This window comes from Bos mutus, chromosome 3 (genome assembly GCF_027580195.1).
Source record: "Bos mutus isolate GX-2022 chromosome 3, NWIPB_WYAK_1.1, whole genome shotgun sequence".
In the NCBI taxonomy this organism is placed as follows: domain Eukaryota; kingdom Metazoa; phylum Chordata; class Mammalia; order Artiodactyla; family Bovidae; genus Bos; species Bos mutus.
Window position 1 is genome coordinate 48,195 of NC_091619.1, and position 19,343 is coordinate 67,537.

The 19,343-nt window shown below is 39.8% G+C and overlaps 1 protein-coding gene across 1 annotated transcript in view; it reads left to right on the plus strand.

The window, feature by feature from the left end:
- The window catches only part of LOC138987288 (SLAM family member 8-like), a gene marked incomplete at its 5' end in the record, with an annotated part of 29,610 nt that extends 18,154 nt beyond the window's left edge, over positions 1–11,456 (plus strand). Inside the window, 2 exons of the mRNA XM_070368705.1 lie at positions 1,242–1,538; positions 11,440–11,456. Of these exons, the coding sequence (XP_070224806.1) occupies positions 1,242–1,538; positions 11,440–11,456 (314 nt within the window). The remainder of the gene's footprint in view (positions 1–1,241; positions 1,539–11,439) is intronic.
- Positions 11,457–19,343: the final 7,887 nt, after the last annotated feature.

Consider the following 19,343-nt stretch of genomic DNA (forward strand, 5'->3'; position numbering starts at 1 on the left):
TTAGTGGCTGCCTGCATTCTTTGGCTCATGGTCACACTTGTCCATCTTCAGAGCCAGCAATGGAGGGACAATTCCTTCTCACATTGATCTCTCTGACCTCCTCCTCTTCTTCCTCCTTCTTGTAAGGACCCTTGTAATTACCTTGGTTCCAACCAGATATTCCGGAATAATCTCCCCATATGAAGGTCAGTTAATAAATATCCTTAATTCATCTGTTACTTTCATTTCCCTTTGCCAAATAAGCTAACACATTCAGAGGTTCTGGATTTGGGGCCCTATTCATCTACCACAATTTGGAAATCCACATGTAGGCAGTCCTCCCTGTCCTCTCTCTTCTTACCAGCCAGAGGTTTCAATTCAGTTCAGTCACACAGTTGTGTCTGACTCTTTCCCACTCCCTGGACTGCAGCATGCCAGGCTTCCCTATCCATCCCCAACTCCCAGAGCTTGCTCAAACTCTGGTATGAAAAGGTCAGAGATATAATTGCTCACAAAGACCCCTCAAATCTAGCTCTCAAATCCTCAATAGATATAGGGGAAAATTTACACTGCGATATGTCTTAAGAGCCTCATTTAGTCAACTCTTTTTTTCCCCTAAAGTTTCTGCTGCATAGGGAAATATCTGCTGTGAGAGTGACTTTGACAGCTTTTGTTTCCCATGTGATATCTATGACCAACTTGTTAGTGACTTCTCTGCCTGTGTGGACCTCAAGTTTAGTGGCATGTTCTAACCACACTTGGGTTGTAGTTGCTGGTCACTACCACTGTATCTCTCAGAAATGTCTCTACTTTTGGCATCCAAGCACAGGCCATATGTCAATGCTCCATAAGGGCTGTGCAGTCCCAGGCATCATCTGAACAGGAGAAGCAGGGCAATGGTCCTGGACCAGGTCAAGTCCTTCCTTCCCTGACTTCTTTCCCTGGAAAGAAGGAAACATCCCAATTTCTTATATTCAATGAATCCTGGAAGGTGAGGTCCAGCATATAGCTTTTCTTTTTAATGGAAGAATTTTAAGGCTTAGTAATCTACTGAGATCACATAGGGCTTACCTCAATTGTTTCCTTTCTATTGTCATTCCTGTATATTTGGGATTTGGGAAAATGGTGTTTCTTCTGGAAAATGCATTTACCATCCTGAGAGGGAGGTTGCCTGAGCTTCAGTGAGACAATGGATGAGAGAATGTGAACTGCCGTGTTCTCCACACATGTGATGCTCCGTTCTTTTGTCTCACCTGCCCCAGAGCCCGTGATCCTTCCTGAGATCCTGGTCAAGTCATCATCCATCACACCAAGCTGGTGCAATGTCACCCTGGAGTGCAAGACCCCAGGAAACAGAGAAGACCTGAAGGTGACCTGGGAGAGCGAGGGCCTTCCCAGTGAGCTGGTGTGGAGTGAGACACCAGAACTAGCCCCCAACACCTGGCAACTGACTATGAACTTGTCTCTGAATCAGCCCAATGCCAGCCTCACCTGTGTGGTCAGCAACAATGTGGACAAGAAAACTGCCTCTGTAGACTTTGAGCAAGTCTGTTCCCATGGTGAGTGCAACCTGCCAGAGGGGAGGGACACTCCTGGAGTTCAAGTGTACTGGGGTGAGAGCTCTGGGCTTTTCTCCCCACTCTGTTATTAGCACCACCTTCCATCAGGGTCACCCCATACAGGAGCCTGCAAAGCACAGCCAATTTGCTTCTGTTTTTAAATTTCTCTCACATCCATGCTCTCCTCTCCACCTCTTGCCATTGCTGGTCCAGACAGTAGCCTTCCAGTACCTCTCCCCACATCATTCATCATTCATTGTGTGTCTATTGTGGTCTTTAGAAAAAGTGAATTGGATTGTGTCAACTGTGTCATCTGAGGGATTTGACCTCCAGTGTCTCCCTGTAGGATCCAGGGCTCAAATGCTTTTCTGCCCACGTCTCTCTCCTCATGTATTTCACACTGGATTGCTTAACTAGAGACCCTGAATGAGTCTTATTAACAGCTTCTGACCCTCTGGAAATGCTGTTTCCTCTGTCATCAGTCCTCCAAAGTCAAGAACCCTTCACTTTCTTATTTACTCCTGTTGAAGGATGTCTCTCAGTTAAGGCCAGCTTCATGGGGGAGTGATCAATACAGTTACACAGGGTCCTGTGCTTGGTTATGGTTCTGCTCTTAATAATGTTTGAAGAAAAGGAACCTCCATCTCATTTGGTACAGGACCTTGCAGGTGTTATAACCTTCCAGCATAGACATTATGTTTTTTAAAGGTTGGTCCAAGGCCACCCCACACTGAGTTAACAATGCTGTTTGTGGACTTGTCTCCTGTGTAAATTAGAACACCTTGAGGGCAGAGGCCATGTCTTGTTTTCTTTGAATTCATGTCCCAAGCAAAGATTCTAGCAATGTTTGCTCACATTCATTGTTTCATTGAATCATGAATGAATATGTGTAGTTCACCCTTCTAACCCATCCTCCACAAGGGAGACCTGACCTGCTGGAGGGATCTGATATGTCAGCATCACTTAAACCCCTATTACCCTCCCCTCAGCCTCATCATGGACTCTCAGATAAAATAAACATTCAGAAAGACCCTTGGGAAAGAGATTCTTTCTCCCTCTTATCCTCTTCATCTGGTTCCTTCCTGCTCTGTTCCTCTCCAGCTTGGAGTGTGGGGTGATGGCAACCCCCAGGTCTGATGATCTGACAATAACATTCCCTGAAATGGTGCTCCTCCTTTTGAAATTCTGTGCCCACCTTGAATATCTGGGGAACTCCTACTCCTCCCTCAAGACTCAGTTTATGCATCACCTCCTCTGGAAGGCCCACCCTGAAGGCATGTGTACAGGTGGTATTTTCTCAGTTCAGTTATGAATGAACCTACTGCACTCTTACCTCTTCAACTTCTGAACCAGGACTTTGGACTTCTCCATGTTTCTATCTCCCTATGGCAATGGTTATTTAAAATTTTGTCTTCCCTTAACCATTCTCCATTCTCTCTGTGTGAGGGAAACAGGTTCACACAGACAGATGATTGCTGGACTCCCTTGGAGGCATCCTGTGGACCATCGTGGTTGTGCTATTCTTCCTGGGAACTGGACTGTGCTTTTGGAAAATGTATAAGAGGGAAAGGAACATGGATACTGGAAGAGGCAAGTTGCACTTCTTTTTCCTCCTCAGATAACTCCTCTCTTCCACTGAAACCCTTTTTTCTTCACTTTGCTGCTCAGAGATTTCCCCCTGCAAAAGGGCTGGTGGGTGTGATAATGGCATTGGGGTCATAACCATGGAAATGGGTACAGGTTTTTGAGACTGAGATTCAATCTCCACTCTGTGTGTGTGTGTGACTCAGGAGAAGCATTTCAGGAGGACCAGAGGAAACATGATGATGGCAATGGGACAGAGCAGAGTTAAGAAGAGTATCAAGAAGGCATGTACCAGGCAAGAGGCGGGAGCTGTGATCATCGAGGGCTGTACCAGGTTCCTCTGCAGCTGCATTTGTGCTTATCAAACCTAATCACTGCTGCTTCTTGTCCCACTGCCTCTTTCTGAACAATCAACAGTATTAACTGGGAAATTTTACATCTGAGACCTGTGTAGTACTGGGAACTTGGGGGGCATCCATAAACAGTGCGTGTCAGCAGCATTGGTTCCATGTGGGTTTCTTTGTTGTTTATTGTTTAGTCACTAAGTTGTGTCCTACTCTTTGTGACCCCATGTTCTGTAGCATGCCAGGCTTCCCTATCCTTCACTATTTCATGGAGATTGTTCAGACTCATGTCCATTGAATTAGCAATGTCATACAACCTCTTTTGCCCCCTTCTTATCTTGCCCTCAATCTTTCCTAGCATCAGGGTCTTTTCCAATGAGTCAGCTGTTTGCATTAGGTGGCCATATTATTGGAGCTTCAACTTCAGCATCAGTCCTTTCAATGAATACTCAAGAGTGATTTCTTTTAGGATTGACTGGTTTGATCTTGCAGTCCAAGGGACTCTCAAGAGTCTTCTCTAGCACCACAGTTTGAAAACATTCATGCTTTGGTTCTCTCTCAGCCTTCTTTATGGTCCAACTCTCACATCCATACATAACTACTGGAAAAATCATATTTTGACTATACAGTTCTTTCTGTTAAAGTGATGTCTCTGCTTTTTAATATTCTGTCTAGTTTGGTCATAGCTTTTCTTCCAAGAAGCAGGCATCTTTTAATTTCATGGCTGCAGTCACCATCTGCACTGATTTTAGAGCCCAAGGAAATAAAATCTGTCACTGTTTCCACTTTTTCCCAGTCTGTTTGCCATGAAGTGATGGGACTGGATGGCATGATCATAGTTTTTTGTATGTTGAATTTTAATCCAGCTTTTTCACTCTCATTAGGAGACTCTTTAGTTTCCTCTTCACTTTCTGCCATTAGAGTGGTATCATCTCTATATTTGAGGTTGCTGATATTTCTCCCAGCAATGTTGATTCCAGCTTGTGATTCATCCAGCCCAGCTTTTCCCATAATGTACTCTGCATACAATTTAAATAAGAAGGTGACAATATACAACCTTGATGTACTCCTTTTCCCAATTTGGAACCAGTCTGTTGTTCCATGTCTGGTTATAACTGTTGCTTCTTGATGTGCACATAGATTTCTCAGGAGACAGGTAGGGTGATCTGGTATTCCCATCTCTTTAAGAATTTACTACAGTTTGTTGTGATCCAGACAAAGGCTTCAGTGTAGTCAGTGAAGCAAAGTAGATGTTTTTCTGGAATTCCCTTGCTTTTTCTATAGTACAAGGCATGTAGGCGATTTGATCTCTGGTTCCTCTGTGTTTTCTAAATCTAGTTTATACATCTGGAAGTTCTTGGTCATGTACTGCTGATGCCTAACTTGAAGGATTTTGAGTGTTACATTGCTAGCATGTGAAATGAGAGCAATTGTATTGTAATTTGAACATTCTTTGGTATTGCCTTTCTTTGGGATTGGAATGAAAACTGTCCTTTCCTATGGCCACTGCTGAGTTTTCCAAATCTGGATCTGCTTTATACTTCATCTGCTTTTAGAATCCATTTTCTTTTATTCCCAGGGTATCAGTGAGCAATGTCTGAAAGAAGAGTTACCTCTCAGCACTGTCTACTCTGTGATCCAGAACACAGGCCAGAGCATGAAGAAAATTTAAAAAACAGGGTACTCTTGGGACACCTCCTCCACTCTGATGCTGACATCCTTCAGACACCCGCTTCTCCAATTCAGTTTCAGCCCCAGCTGCCCCTGGTCTTTTACTTTGACTCATGTGATGCCAGCTCAGCAAGAGACTGAGCTGGAGTTTCAGAGCCTATATTGGGCCAAGTTTTGTCCTGGTCACTTGTTGGATTCCTTTAATGGACCAGAACCTGGTGATATGAAGTCAACGATAAGAAAGTGAAAGAGAGAGAGAGAGAAAGAAAGAAAGAAGGAAGGAAGGAAAGACACAGGGACCCAAGCTCGGATGGAGCAAAGGTATTGTATTAGAAGAAATGCAGGTTTACATATCTTTAGTAAGATGATTACTCAGCTGTTACACAGGATGAAATTTTATCAATAGCCACAATATGGATAGTCTAATACATTCAAGGTCGCTGACAGTGAAAAGAGCCACTGAAGGAAGTTACTGAAAGGAATCCAAGCAGATACCTTTTCTCATGATCTCAGTCCTGAGAACTGCGTGCAGCTCTACTCGTTCTCGGAATAAGAACTGATAAGGAACAGAGAATTTATGAGAAACAGCACGTAGGAATCCTCCTGTTAAACATTCCCTGACAATTCCCCTTTATTTATTTATAATATTTGTAAAAAGTGTTCTGACCATTTGAGTTTGTATAGTTTTAACAACTTTTGCATGAAGGCAATGGTAAATGACAAATATAATTGTCAAGACAATCACAAAAATTACAGTCCCAGACCCGATGCTGTGAATAATGCTTTGAAACCATCTGCTTGGGTCTAGCCCAGATAATCGATCAGCTAGTTGTTCAGCTAAAGTTTTCAAATTAGTGGAAAAGGGCAGATTTTTAGAAAAGGTTTCAAAGATTTTTTTTTTGTAATAATTGTATATTCAGAGAGGCATTATCATGTATGTTTTATAAATGAAATTCAGTTTGTTTCCAGTTGTAGGCACTATTGAATTGAACAGGAGTAACACAAAACTGAGTAGAATTTCAATCATATTTTAGCATCACCTGTTTTTGTACATCTATTAATTGATCACCAACCCATCTGATGGTTGTTTTTAGTTCCTGTATTTCATCCTGAATATCTTCGTCTATCTGAGCTTGAGTGTTCCACATAGTGTGAGCATCTATAGTCCAATTTTGGATAAAATTATGTGTTTGAATTGAGGCTTGTAATGCAATGTCAGTGACAGCAGCAGTGGTGCAAATAGCTACTAATCCCAAAATGCCAAAAATCAGCCATCCAATGAATCGTTTAGATCACTGGAGCAATTTAGTAAGTAACTGAGAAGCAAGTCCAGCCATGGACCTTCTTTCCAGGGCCACTGGAGATTTATTGGTAACCACAGACTACTTTAAGATTGAAGAATCAAAAGGGATTCATTTCTTAAGGAAACAGAAGAATTGAAACAAGTACATAATTTGCAATTTACATAAGTTATAGAACATAAAGTCTTACTGAATTGTAAACTTCCTATGCTAGAACAAAGGGAAGGGGAACACAAGCTTGCATGAAATATAATTGATTATAACAAAAGAAATAGTTTCTATGACTACGATTGGTACCTATGAAATGTCCAGTCCAAGTCCCAAGTTCTTCAGTGCTTGCAGCAAGTTTCCAGATGTTCCATTGTTTAGGCCCAATCTGTTTATCGAGGACGATTCAAGGGCGAGGGAGGGCAATTCTATTGTCAAGCCATCCAAGAAGTCCTTTGTCATGGTAATGTTCCACTGTAGTGTTAGTAACCTTCTATGCTACCTGAGTAGCACAGTAACACATCAGATCAGATCAGATCAGATCAGTCGCTCAGTCCTGTCTGACTCTTTGTGACCCCATGAATCGCAGCTCGCGAGGCATCCCTGTCCATCACCAACTCCTGGAGTTCACTCAGACTCACGTCCATCGAGTTGGTGATGCCATCCAGTCATCTCATCCTCTGTCGTCCCCTTCTCCTCCTGCCCCCAATCCCTCCCAGCATCAGAGTCTTTTCCAATGAGTCAACTCTTCCCATGAGGTGGCCAAAGTACTGGAGTTTCAGCTTTAGCATCATTCCTTCCAAAGAAATCCCAGGGCTGATCTCCTTTAGAATGGACTGGTTGGATCTCATTACAGTCCAAGGGACTCTCAAGAGTCTAACAACACATTAAAAAGATCATACACCATGACCAAGTGGGCTTTATCCCAGGGATACAAGGATTCTTCAATATCCGCAAATCAATCAATGTAATACACCACATTAACAAATTGAAAAATAAAAACCATATGATTATCTCAATAGATGCAGAGAAAGCCTTTGACAAAATTCAACACCCATTTATGATAAAAACTCTCCAGAAAGCAGGAATAGAAGGAACATACCTCAACATAATAAAAGGTATATATGACAAACCCACAGCAAACATTATCCTCAATGGTGAAAAATTGAAAGCATTTCCTCTAAAGTTAGGAACAAGACAAGGATGCCCACTTTCACCACTACTATTCAACATAGTTTTGGAAGTTTTGGCCACAGCAATCAGAGCAGAAAAAGAAATAAAAGGAATCCAAATTGGAAAAGAAGAAGTAAAACTCTCACTATTTGCAGAAGACATGATCCTCTACATAGAAAACCCTAAAGACTCCACCAGAAAATTACTAGAATTAATCAATGACTATAGGAAAGTTGCAGGATATAAAATCAACACACAGAAATCCCTTGCATTCCTATACACTAATAATGAGAAAACAGAAAGAGAAATTAAGGAAACAATTCCATTCACCATTGCAACGGAAAGAATAAAATACTTAGAAATATATCTACCTAAGGAAACTAAAGACCTATATATAGAAAACTATAAAACACTGGTGAAAGAAATCCAGAGGACACTAATAGATGGAGAAATATACCATGTTCATGGATTGGAAGAATCAATATAGTGAAAATGAGTATACTACCCAAAGCAATTTATAGATTCAATGCAATCCCTATCAAGCTACCAACAGTATTCTTCACAGAGCTAGAACAAATAATTTCACAATTTGTATGGAAATACAAAAAACCTCGAATAGCCAAAGCTATCTTGAGAAAGAATAGTGGAACTGGAGGAGTCAACCTACCTGACTTCAGGCTCTACTACAAAGCCACAGTTATCAAGACAGTATGGTACCGGCACAAAGACAGAAATATAGATCAATGGAACAAAATAGAAAGCCCAGAGATAAATCCACGCACCTATGGACACCTTATCTTTGACAAAGGAGGCAAGAATATACAATGGATTAAAGACAATCTCTTTAACAAGTGGTGCTGGGAAAACTGGTCAACCACTTGTAAAAGAATGAAACTAGAACACTTTTTAACACCATACACAAAAATAAACTCAAAATGGATTAAAGATCTAAACATAAGACCAGAAACTATAAAACTCCTAGAGGAGCACATAGGCAAAACACTCTCTGACATACATCATAGCAGGATCCTCTATGACCCACCTCCCAGAATATCGGAAATAAAAGCAAAAATAAACAAATGGGACCTAATTAAACTTAAAACCTTCTGCACATCAAAGGAAACTATCAGCAAGGTGAAAAGACAGCCTTCAGAATGGGAGAAAATAATAGCAAATGAAGCAACAGACAAACAACTAATCTCAAAAATATACAAGCAACTCCTACAGCTCAACTCCAGAAAAATAAATGACCCAATCAAAAAATGGGCCAAAGAACTAAATAGACATTTCTCCAAAGAAGACATACAGATGGCTAACAAACACATGAAAAGATGCTCAACATCACTCATTATCAGAGAAATGCAAATCAAGACCACTATGAGGTACCATTTCACACCAGTCAGAATGGCTGCGATCCAAAAGTCTACAAATAATAAATGTTGGAGAGGGTGTGGAGAAAAGGGAACCCTCTTACACTGTTGGTGGGAATGCAAACTAGTACAGCCACTATGGAGAACAGTGTGGAGATTCCTTAAAAACTGGAAATAGAACTGCCTTATGATCCAGCAATCCCACTGCTGGGCATACACACTGAGGAAACCAGAAGGGAAAGAGACACGTGTACCCCAATGTTCATCGCAGCACTGTTTATAATAGCCAGGACATGGAAGCAACCTAGATGTCCATCAGCAGATGAATGGATAAGAAAGCAGTGGTACATATACACAATGGAATATTACTCAGCCATTAAAAAGAATACATTTGAATCAGTTCTAATGAGGTGGATGAAACTGGAGCCTATTATACAGAGTGAAGTAAGCCAGAAGGAAAAACACCAATACAGTATACTAACGCATATATATGGAATTTAGAAAGATGGTAACAATAACCCTGTGTACGAGACAGCAAAAGAGACACTGATGTATGGAACAGTCTTATGGACTCTGTGGGAGAGGGAGAGGGTGGGAAGATTTGGGAGAATGGCATTGAAACATGTAAAATATCATGTATGAAATGAGATGCCAGTCCAGGTTCAATGCAGATACTGGATGCTTGGGGCTAGTGCACTGGGACGACCCAGAGGGATGGTATGGGGAGGGAGGATGGGGAGCACATGTATACCTGTGATGGATTCATTTTGATATTTGGCAAAACTAATACAATTATGTAAAGTTTAAAAATAAAAAAAAAAAAAGAGTCTTCTCCAACACCACAGTTCAAAAGCATCAATTCTTCGGCGCTCAGCCTTCTTCACAGTCCAACTCTAACATCCATACATGACCACAGGAAAAACCATAGCCTTGACTAGATGAACCTTTGTTGGCAAAGAAATGTCTCTACTTTTGAATATGCTATCTAGGTTGGTCATAACTTTCCTTCCAAGGAGTAAGCGTCTTTTAATTTCATGGCTGCAGTCACCATCTACAGTGATTTTGGAGCCCAAAAAAATAAAGTCTGACACTGTTTCCACTGTTTCCCCTGTTTCCCCATCTATTTCCCATGAAGTGATGGGACCGGATGCCATGATCTTCGTTTTCTGAATGTTGAGCTTTAAGCCAACTTTTTCACTCTCCACTTTCACCTTCATCAAGAGGCTTTTTAGTCCCTCTTCACTTTCTGCCATAAGGGTGGTGTCATCTGCATATCTGCGGTTATTGAGATTTCTTCTGGCAATCTTGATTCCAGCTTGTGTTTCTTCCAGTCCAGCGTTTCTCATGATATACTCTGCATATAAGTTAAGTAAACAGGGTGACGATATACAGCCTTGATGTACTCCTTTTCCTATTTGGAACCAGTCTGTTGTTCCATGTCCAGTTCTAACTGTTGCTTTCTGACCTGCACACAGATTTCTCAAGAGGCAGATCAGGTGGTCTGGTATTCCCATCTCTTTCAGAATTTTCCACAGTTTCTTCTGATCCACACAGTCAAAGGCTTTGGCATAGTCAATAAAGCAGAAATAGATGTTTTTCTGGAACTCTCTTGCTTTTTCCGTGAGCCAGCGGATGTTGGCAATTTGATCTCTGGTTCCTCTGCCTTTTCTAAAACCAGCTTGAACATCAGGAAGTTCACGGTTCACATATTGCTGAAGCCTGGCTTGGAGAATTTTGAGCATTACTTTACTAGCGTGTGAGATGAGTGCAATTGTGTGGTAGTTTGAGCATTCTTTGGCATTGCCTTTCTTTGGGATTGGAATGAAAACTGACCTTTTCCAGTCCTGTGGCCACTGCTGAATTTTCCAAATTTGCTGGCATATTGAGTGCAGCACTTTCACAGCATCATCTTTCAGGATTTGGAATAGCTCAACTGGAATTCTGTCATCTCCACTAGCTTTGTTCGTAGTGATGCTTTTTAAGGCCCACTTGACTTCACATTCCAGGATGTCTGGCTCTAGATGAGTGATCATACCATCGTGATTATCTGGGTCGTGAAGATCTTTTTTGTATAGTTCTTCTGTATATGCTTGCCATCTCTTCTTAATATCTTCTGCTTCTGTTAGGTCCATACCATTTCTGTCCTTTATTGAGCCCATCTTTGCATGAAATGTTCCTTTGGTATCTCTGATTTTCTTGAAGAGATCTCTAGTCTTTCCCATTCTGTTGTTTTCCTCTATTTCTTTGCATTGATCGCTGAAGAAGGCTTTCTTATCTCTTCTTGCTATTCTTTAAAATCATTTGAGCAGTTAGATACCCACATACCATGGGGTCCCCAGTCAACAGTGGTGTAATTGGCCATAAATATTAATTTCCCTGATTTAGCTTGACATTTATCTCAATAAACAGGAGTATGTTTAAAGTCTTTATAAGTAAACCCCTTACATTTTAACTTTTGTCCTTTTCCTAGAGTTTTGGGAGTATTGACATGGTTTTTATAAAAGGACAGGACAGTAAATAGTCCAAGCACTGTGTGGAAGTTCCCTTTTTGGAGGCAGGATGAAAGCCCATGTTTGTCGATCAACATTAATACATAATTTTATTGGGCCCATGTATAAAGTAAGGATTTCATAGCCTAGAGAAATGTCAATTAGTCTTCCTTCTTCCTCAGGATGAGAGGGCCCCTCCAAACTCCAAGAAGGGGGCATATGTGTTGAGTCATTAGTGGATACGATTAGTCCTATATCTGTCCACTCTACAACCTGCAATAAGAGGGGGGGGGGTTAGATACATAAGTCCAATAAGTGTAATCAATCAAGTCAGCCTGAGCAGGGGAAGCAGAAGCAAGCAAAGCAAGCATAGTGAAAAAAATATTTTCAGGATTCTGAGGCATTCCTTGTTGAGAAATCAGAGGTTCAGCTTGATTAGTAAGGGTTTTTATCTGTCCCCAAGTAGGGAGATCATGAGGTCGATGACGTTGAGTTCGGCGTCTTTTGGAAATTTTTAAAGCTGTCATGGCTTGTATTGGAATTTCTTCCTCCTGTGGTTTTTGTTGTTTCATCTCTAGTTTGAATATTGGGGGCCCCCTTAGGTCGAATCTTTTGAAGAGGAAGCCATGTAAGTTCGTTGAATCCATCTGGAGAAATAGAAGCATACCCCTTTCCCTGTAAGATTAGTTTTCTAGATTTCCATTGATTAGTTAACCCGTCTTGATACCAAATGGGCAAAGGAAGGGAGGTGTCCTTCAATGTCTCAAAATGTTTTTCTGCTTTTGTCAAAATATCTCCTTGTAAGTTTAAAAAATTTAAAACAAATAAAGCTATATTAACAATAGTTATAGAAAGAAAGGAAAGTGATAATGATGAAAACATTCCTAGGAAATATTTCAGTCCAAAAAAAATCATCTAGAGATCAGTTTGGGGACTGGTAGATAATGTCCCCCAAGAGGACACTGAGAAGCTTTTATTTTAAATTGACCTTAACTCTTGACTACCTAAGCCTTTCCTCCTGAATGTTGTTTCCATGAATTTGTTTACTTTTGTGTCAAATGTATGAGCCACCATCTTGCTCAGCCAATGCTACTGTTTCTCTTTTTCACATATGTAAATCAAACAGACCCAATTTTGGCTTTAAGTTAACTTCTTGGTCTTCGGGTGTCTTGGAACTGACAACACTGATGGTGTTAGAGATAGGTTTTTCTGGTTGATACAGTTTATGTCTCATGTTTAACAGATGGGACAGTCACTGGCCTAAAACGAGACTTTGTAGACATATGCACCCATTAAAAAAATGTTTTTTTTTTCATTAGGCCCAGGTGTCGGTGGCATAGTCTGTCTAACATAAGAGTTCATCAGCTCCAACCAAGGAACGTGTCAGTAAGCAAGCCTGCCCTAACTTCCATGAGGCACCACAGTCTTCCTGCCATCATTGACTAACCATGAAAATTTGGCTGTGGTTTTGAAATAATGGGTTGAGTTCTTCCTCATTCAGTATATACATTTTTCCTGATATAAAAAGAAATGGAATCTGACTGTGTTTTAAATGGTTTGTGTTATTTGTGGCAAAGGATTAGGAACAAACACGCAAACATTTTTTCCTAAGTGAAATTACTGAAAAGCTTATGCAGAACAACTTGACAAATGAAACGCTGTTCACGTCCAAATACCTGACCTTGTCCCTGGAAAAGAAATGCAGCCTGGCAGCTATTGAATCTCTCTGTTCAGTGTGTCAAGGAAGATGATTATACTTTCAAGACAGACCTGAAAAGAAGATGAATATTTTGCACTTTTGATACTTTTAGGAACAAATAACTTATTTGGCAAATGGTGTTTTTTTTTTTTTTTTTTGTTGTTTTTGTTTTGTGTTGTGAAATAGGCACTGAAGCTGATGTTATTTTGTTTTAAGAATCTGACAGACTGGAAACAGAAATAAAGCTATATTAACAATAGTTATAGGCTTAAAGAATATATTACGTTGGAATCTAGTAAAGTCTGCTCTGGATAAGAAAGATAAAAGTGTTTCTGTGTATTCACCCTTATTTAATTTTTTATTTGTAGTTTCAGTGTGTAATGTGTTTAATTATGTCTTGTGTTTGTGGATTATAAGGAATGTCTATAATTTGTTTAATAGAGAATTAATGCAAAAATTGTTTGAACTGCTTAGAAATATAGGCAGGGCCATTGTCTGTTTTTATAGAATTAGGTATTTTCATTATTGCAAAGTAAGCTAACAAGTGGGTTATAACGTCTCATGTAGTTTCACCTCGGGGAAGTGTGGCCCATATAAAAGAATTTGTATTGATCGAGACATGTAAGAAGGAAGAGGAAGAAAGTTCAGGGCAATGCGTTATATTCATTTGCCATAAAATTATCTTTCACTTGTTTTAAACCTTTTTTATATTTTTGTATTCATCATTTTATTTGCCATTTTTATATCTTTTTATTAAAAGCATATATATTTTTTTCTTTAGCAACTATGAAGTGCCTTGTTTATTAGCATTTTATAGATTGGTGAACATATTTATTATATTTTATATTACATATATATTATTTATATATATATATTTATATTTGTTAATAGTCTAAAATCTCTTTAGTTTTTCTGTAAGAAAAACTTTTTGTAAAGAGGAAATTAGTGTTCAGTAATTAATGTTTAAAAATCTTACTTTATTTGGAAATGACCTAGTTATTTAATAAACTTTTATCATTTAGTTTAGTACAATTGTAGAAATTTAAGTCAGGCTGGGGGAGGAGCTAAGATGGCGGAGGATTAGGACAGGGAGAACACTTTCTCCCCCACAAATTCATCAAAAGAACATTTAAACACCGAGTAAATTCCACAAAACAACTTCTGAATGCCGGCAGAGGACATCAGGCACCCAGAAAAGCAACCCAAGTCTTTGAAAGGAAGTAGGAAAAAATATAAAAGACAAAAAAAGGGACAAAAGAGGGAGGGATGGAGTTCCGTCCCAGGAAGGGAGTCTTAAAAAGAGAGAAGTTTCCAAACACCAGGAAACCTTCTCACTGCTGAATCTGTGCCAAGCCTTGGAAGCACAGAGGGCAACATAACAGGGAGGAAAAATAAATAAACAATTAAAACCCACACATTTCGAGCCCTACGATAACTCCCCCAGCGGAGAAGCAGCGCAGACGCCTGCATCCGCCATTAGCAAGTGGGGGCTGGGCAGGGAGGCGCGGCGTGGGCTGCATCGCTTAGAGTAAGGATCTGGCCTGAATACCCCGAGTGCTAGCTGAGCGAAATAACTTGGGCTAGCAAACCAGACTGTGGGATATCTACCACGCGAAAAGCCAGCCCTAACCTAAGACACCGCCAGGCCCGCGCACAGAACAAAGGACTGAACAGAGATAGCCGGCTGCAGACCATCCCCCTCCGGTGACAGGCAGCCAGAGCTGGAAGGGGACAATCGCAGCCCCAGAGAGACATTATCTATAAAACTGTAAGCAGGCTTCTTTGCTAACTAAAACTTCGTGGGGGTCTGGACAGTCAACATCTGCCTGAGAAGGTGTGCTGGTGCACACCTAGATAACTGAGCGGCGGGGAGGCAATAAGTCGCAGCAATCACACGCGCCAAACACCTCATCACCTGAGCTGCTCAGATCTGGGAAGGGCACAAAACGCAGGCCCAACCGAGAGTCTGCGCCTCTGAGGACTATCCAAGTGCCTGAACCTGAGCGGCTTGGACCTGGGAAGTACAGGCAGCCCAGGGCCGGCCACGGATGGTTCCCGGCAGAGCAACCTAGAGCCTGAGTAGCGTGGGCAGGGAGGCTACATGCGCCTTGAACGCGGGGCAGACCCAGTGTGGCTGAGGCACTGCGAGCACACGCCAGTGTTATTTGTTTGCAGCATCCCTCCCTACCTACCCTCAGCACGACTGAACAAGTGAGCCTAAAAAAAAAAAAAAGTGTCCTCCACCATACCCTTTGTGTCAGGGCGGAAACCAGACACTGAAGAGACCAGCAAACAGAAGAAGCTATAACAGAGGGAACCGCCTTGGAAGCTACAGGCAATAGATTAAAACCCTGTGGTTACTACCAACTACATAGGAAGGGGCCTATAGATCTTGGGAAATATAAGTCGGACCAAGGAACTAGCCAAAAATGAAGTGAACCCACAATACTCACAACCAAACCAGAGAAAGTCCTAGATATATTTTTACTATTTGTACGATCATTCTTTCTTTCTTTTTTTTTAATTAAAAAAAATTTTAAATCCTCTATTATTCCTTTAATTTCCACTGTTATAACTAATTACCTGCAAAAAAAAAAAAAAAAGACCCTATTTTTTTAAAGCAAACTTCATATATATATATATATTTTATAATTTTTTGAACTTTTTTTTCCCTTCTTTTCTTTAACATTATATTTTTGAAATTCCAAACTCTACTCTAGATTTTTAATTTTAGCTTTTTGGTATTTGTTAACAATTTTGTACCCATAGTTTTTTTTTTTTTAATATAATTTCTGTGACCCTTTTTCTTTTTCTCTGTTTCTTTCTTCTTCTTCTTTTAAATAACATTGTATATCTGAAATTCCAAACTCTACTCTAGATTTTTAATTTATGCTTTTTAGTATTTGTTATCAATTTTGTACCTGTATTTTTTTTTTGTTATAATTTATGTGACTTTGTTCTTGTTTGTTTGTTTGTTTGTTTTCTCTCTCTTTTTTTTCTTCTTTTTTTAGCATTGTATTTTTGAAATTCCAAACTCTACTCTAGATTTTTAACTTTTGCTTTGTGTTATTAGTTATCAATTTTGTACCTATATTTTCTTTATAATTTTCACGACCTTGTTTGTTTTTGTTTGTTTGTTTTATCTCTCTTTCTTTTCCTTCTTCTTTTCTTTAACATCGTATTTTTGAAATTTCAAACTCTACTCTAGATTTAAAATTTTTGCTTTTATGTATTTGTTACCAATTTTGTACCTTTAAGAACCCAATCTTCAGTACCCATTTTTCACTAGGGAGCGAGATTACTGGCTTAACTGCTCTCTCTCCCTTTGGACTCTCCTTTTTCTCCACCAGGTCGCCTGTGTCTCCTCCATAACCCCTCTCTACTCTACCCAACTCTGTGAATTTCTGTGTGTTCCAGACGGTGGAGAACACTTAGGGAACTGATTACTGGCTGGCTCTGTCTTCCTCCTTTTCATTTCCCCCATTTATCCTCCTGGCCACCTCTGCCACGTTCCTCCTTCTTCTCTTCTCTGTATAACTCTGTGAACAACTCTGAGCGGTCCAGTTGTGGAGTGCACATAAGGAAGAGATTACTGAATAGCCCACTCTCTCCTCTATTGATTCCACCTCATCTCATTCGGGTCACCTCTAATTCCCTCCTCACTCTTCTCTTCTCCATATAACGCTGTAAACTTCTCTGGGTGAAACAAGTTTCAGGGCAAGACATACCAAGCAAATTCTCCAGCAGCAAGGAACACAGCCCTGAGCTCCAAGATACAGGCAGCCCAAAGTCACCCCAAAACCATAGACATCCCATAACTCATTACTGGACATTTCATTGCACTCCAGAGAGAAGAAATACAGCTCCACCCACCAGAACACTGACACAAGCTTCCCTAACCAAGAAACCTTGACAAGCCACCTGTAGAAACCCACACAGAGTGAGGAGACACCACAATAAAGAGAACTCCACATACTGCCAGAATACAGAAAGGACACCCCAAACTCAGCAATTTAAACAAGACGAAGAGACAGAGGAATACCCAGCAGATAAAGGAACAGGATAAATGCCCACCAAACCAAACAAAAGAGGAAGAGATAAGGAATCTACCTGATAAAGAATTCCAAATAATGATAGTGAAATTGATATAAATTGGTATAAAATTTCAGAGTAAGAAAATTCTCTCTTTTATAAAACAAATGTGATATTAATCAAATTAACAAAGATCAAACACAAAGAACAAATATTAAAAGCAGCAAGGGAAAAACAACAAATAACACACAAGGGATTTCCCATAAGGATAACAGCTGATCTTTCAATAGAAACTCTTCAAGCCAGGAGGGAATGGCAAGACATACTTAAAGTGATGAAAGAAAATAACCTACAGCCCAGATTATTGTACCCAGCAAGGATCTCATTCAAGTATGAAGGAGAAATCAAAAGCTTTTCAGACAAGCAAAAGCTGAGAGAATTCTGCACCACCAAACCAGCTCTCCAACAAATACTCAAGGATATTCTCTAGACAGGAAACACAAAAAAGGTGTATAAATTCGAACCCAAAACAATAAAGTAAATGGCAATGGGATCATACTTATCAGTAATTACCTTAAACGTAAATGGGTTGAATGCCCCAGCCAAAAGACAAAGACTGGCTGAATGGATACAAAAACAAGACCCCTACATATGTTGTCTACAAGAGACCCACCTCAAAACAGGGGACACATACAGACTGAAAGTGAAGGGCTGGAAAAAGATTTTCCATGCAAATACAGACCAAAAGAAAGCAGGAGTAGCAATACTTATATCAGATAAAACAGACTTTAAAACAAAGGCTGTGAAAAGAGACAAAGATGGTCACTACATAATGATCAAAGGGTCAATCCGAGAAGAAGATATAACAATTATAAATATATATGCACCCAACATGGGAGCGCCGCAATATGTAAGACAAATGCTAACAAGTATGAAAGGAGAAATTAACAAGAACACAATAATAGTGGGAGACTTTAATACCCCACTCACACCTATGGATAGATCAACTAAACAGAAAATTAACAAGGAAACACAAACGTTAAATGATACAATAGACCAGTTAGACCTAATTGATATCTATAGGACATTTCATCCCAAAACAATGAATTTCACCTTTTTCTCAAGCACACATGGAACCTTCTCCAGGATAGATCACATCCTGGGCCATAAATCTAGCCTTGGTAAATTCAAAAAAATAGAAATCATTCCAAGCATCTTTTCTGACCACAATGCAGTAAGATTAGATCTCAATTACGGGAGAAAAACGATTAAAAATTCCAACATATGGAGGTTGAACAACATGCTGCTGAATAACCAACAAATCACAGAAAAAATCAAAAAAGAAATCAAAATTTGCATAGAAATGAATGAAAATGAAAACACAACAACCCAAAACCTGTGGGACACTGTCAAAGCAGTCCTAAGGGGAAAGTTCATAGCAATACAGGCATACCTCAAGAAACAAGAAAAAAGTCAAATAAATAACCTAACCCTACACCTAAAGCAACTAGAAAAGGAAGAAATGAAGAACCCCAGGGTTAGTAGAAGGAAAAAAATCTTAAAATTTAGGGCAGAAATAAATGCAAAAGAAACAAAAGAGACAATAGCAAAAATCAACAAAGCCCAAAGCTGGCTCTTTGAAAGGATAAATAAAATTGACAAACCATTAGCCAGACTCATCAAGAAACAAAGGGAGAAAAATCAAATCAATAAAATTAGAAATGAAAATGGAGAGATCACAACAGACAACACAGAAATACAAAGGATCATAAGAGACTACTATCAACAAATATATGCCAATAAAATGGACAACGAGGAAGAAATGGACAAATTCTTAGAAAAGTACAACTTTCCAAAACTCAACCAGGAAGAAATAGAAAATCTTAACAGACCCATCACAAGCATGGAAATTGAAACTGTAATCAAAAATCTTCCAGCAAACAAAAGCCCAGGTCCAGATGGCTTCACAGCTGAATTCTACCAAAAATTTATCCTGCTCAAACTCTTCCAGAAAATTGCAGAGGAAGGTAAACTTCCAAACTCATTCTATGAGGCCACCATCACCCTAATACCAAAACCTGAACAAGAGCCCACAAAAAAAGAAAACTACAGGCCAATATCACTGATGAACATAGATGCAAAAATCCTTAACAA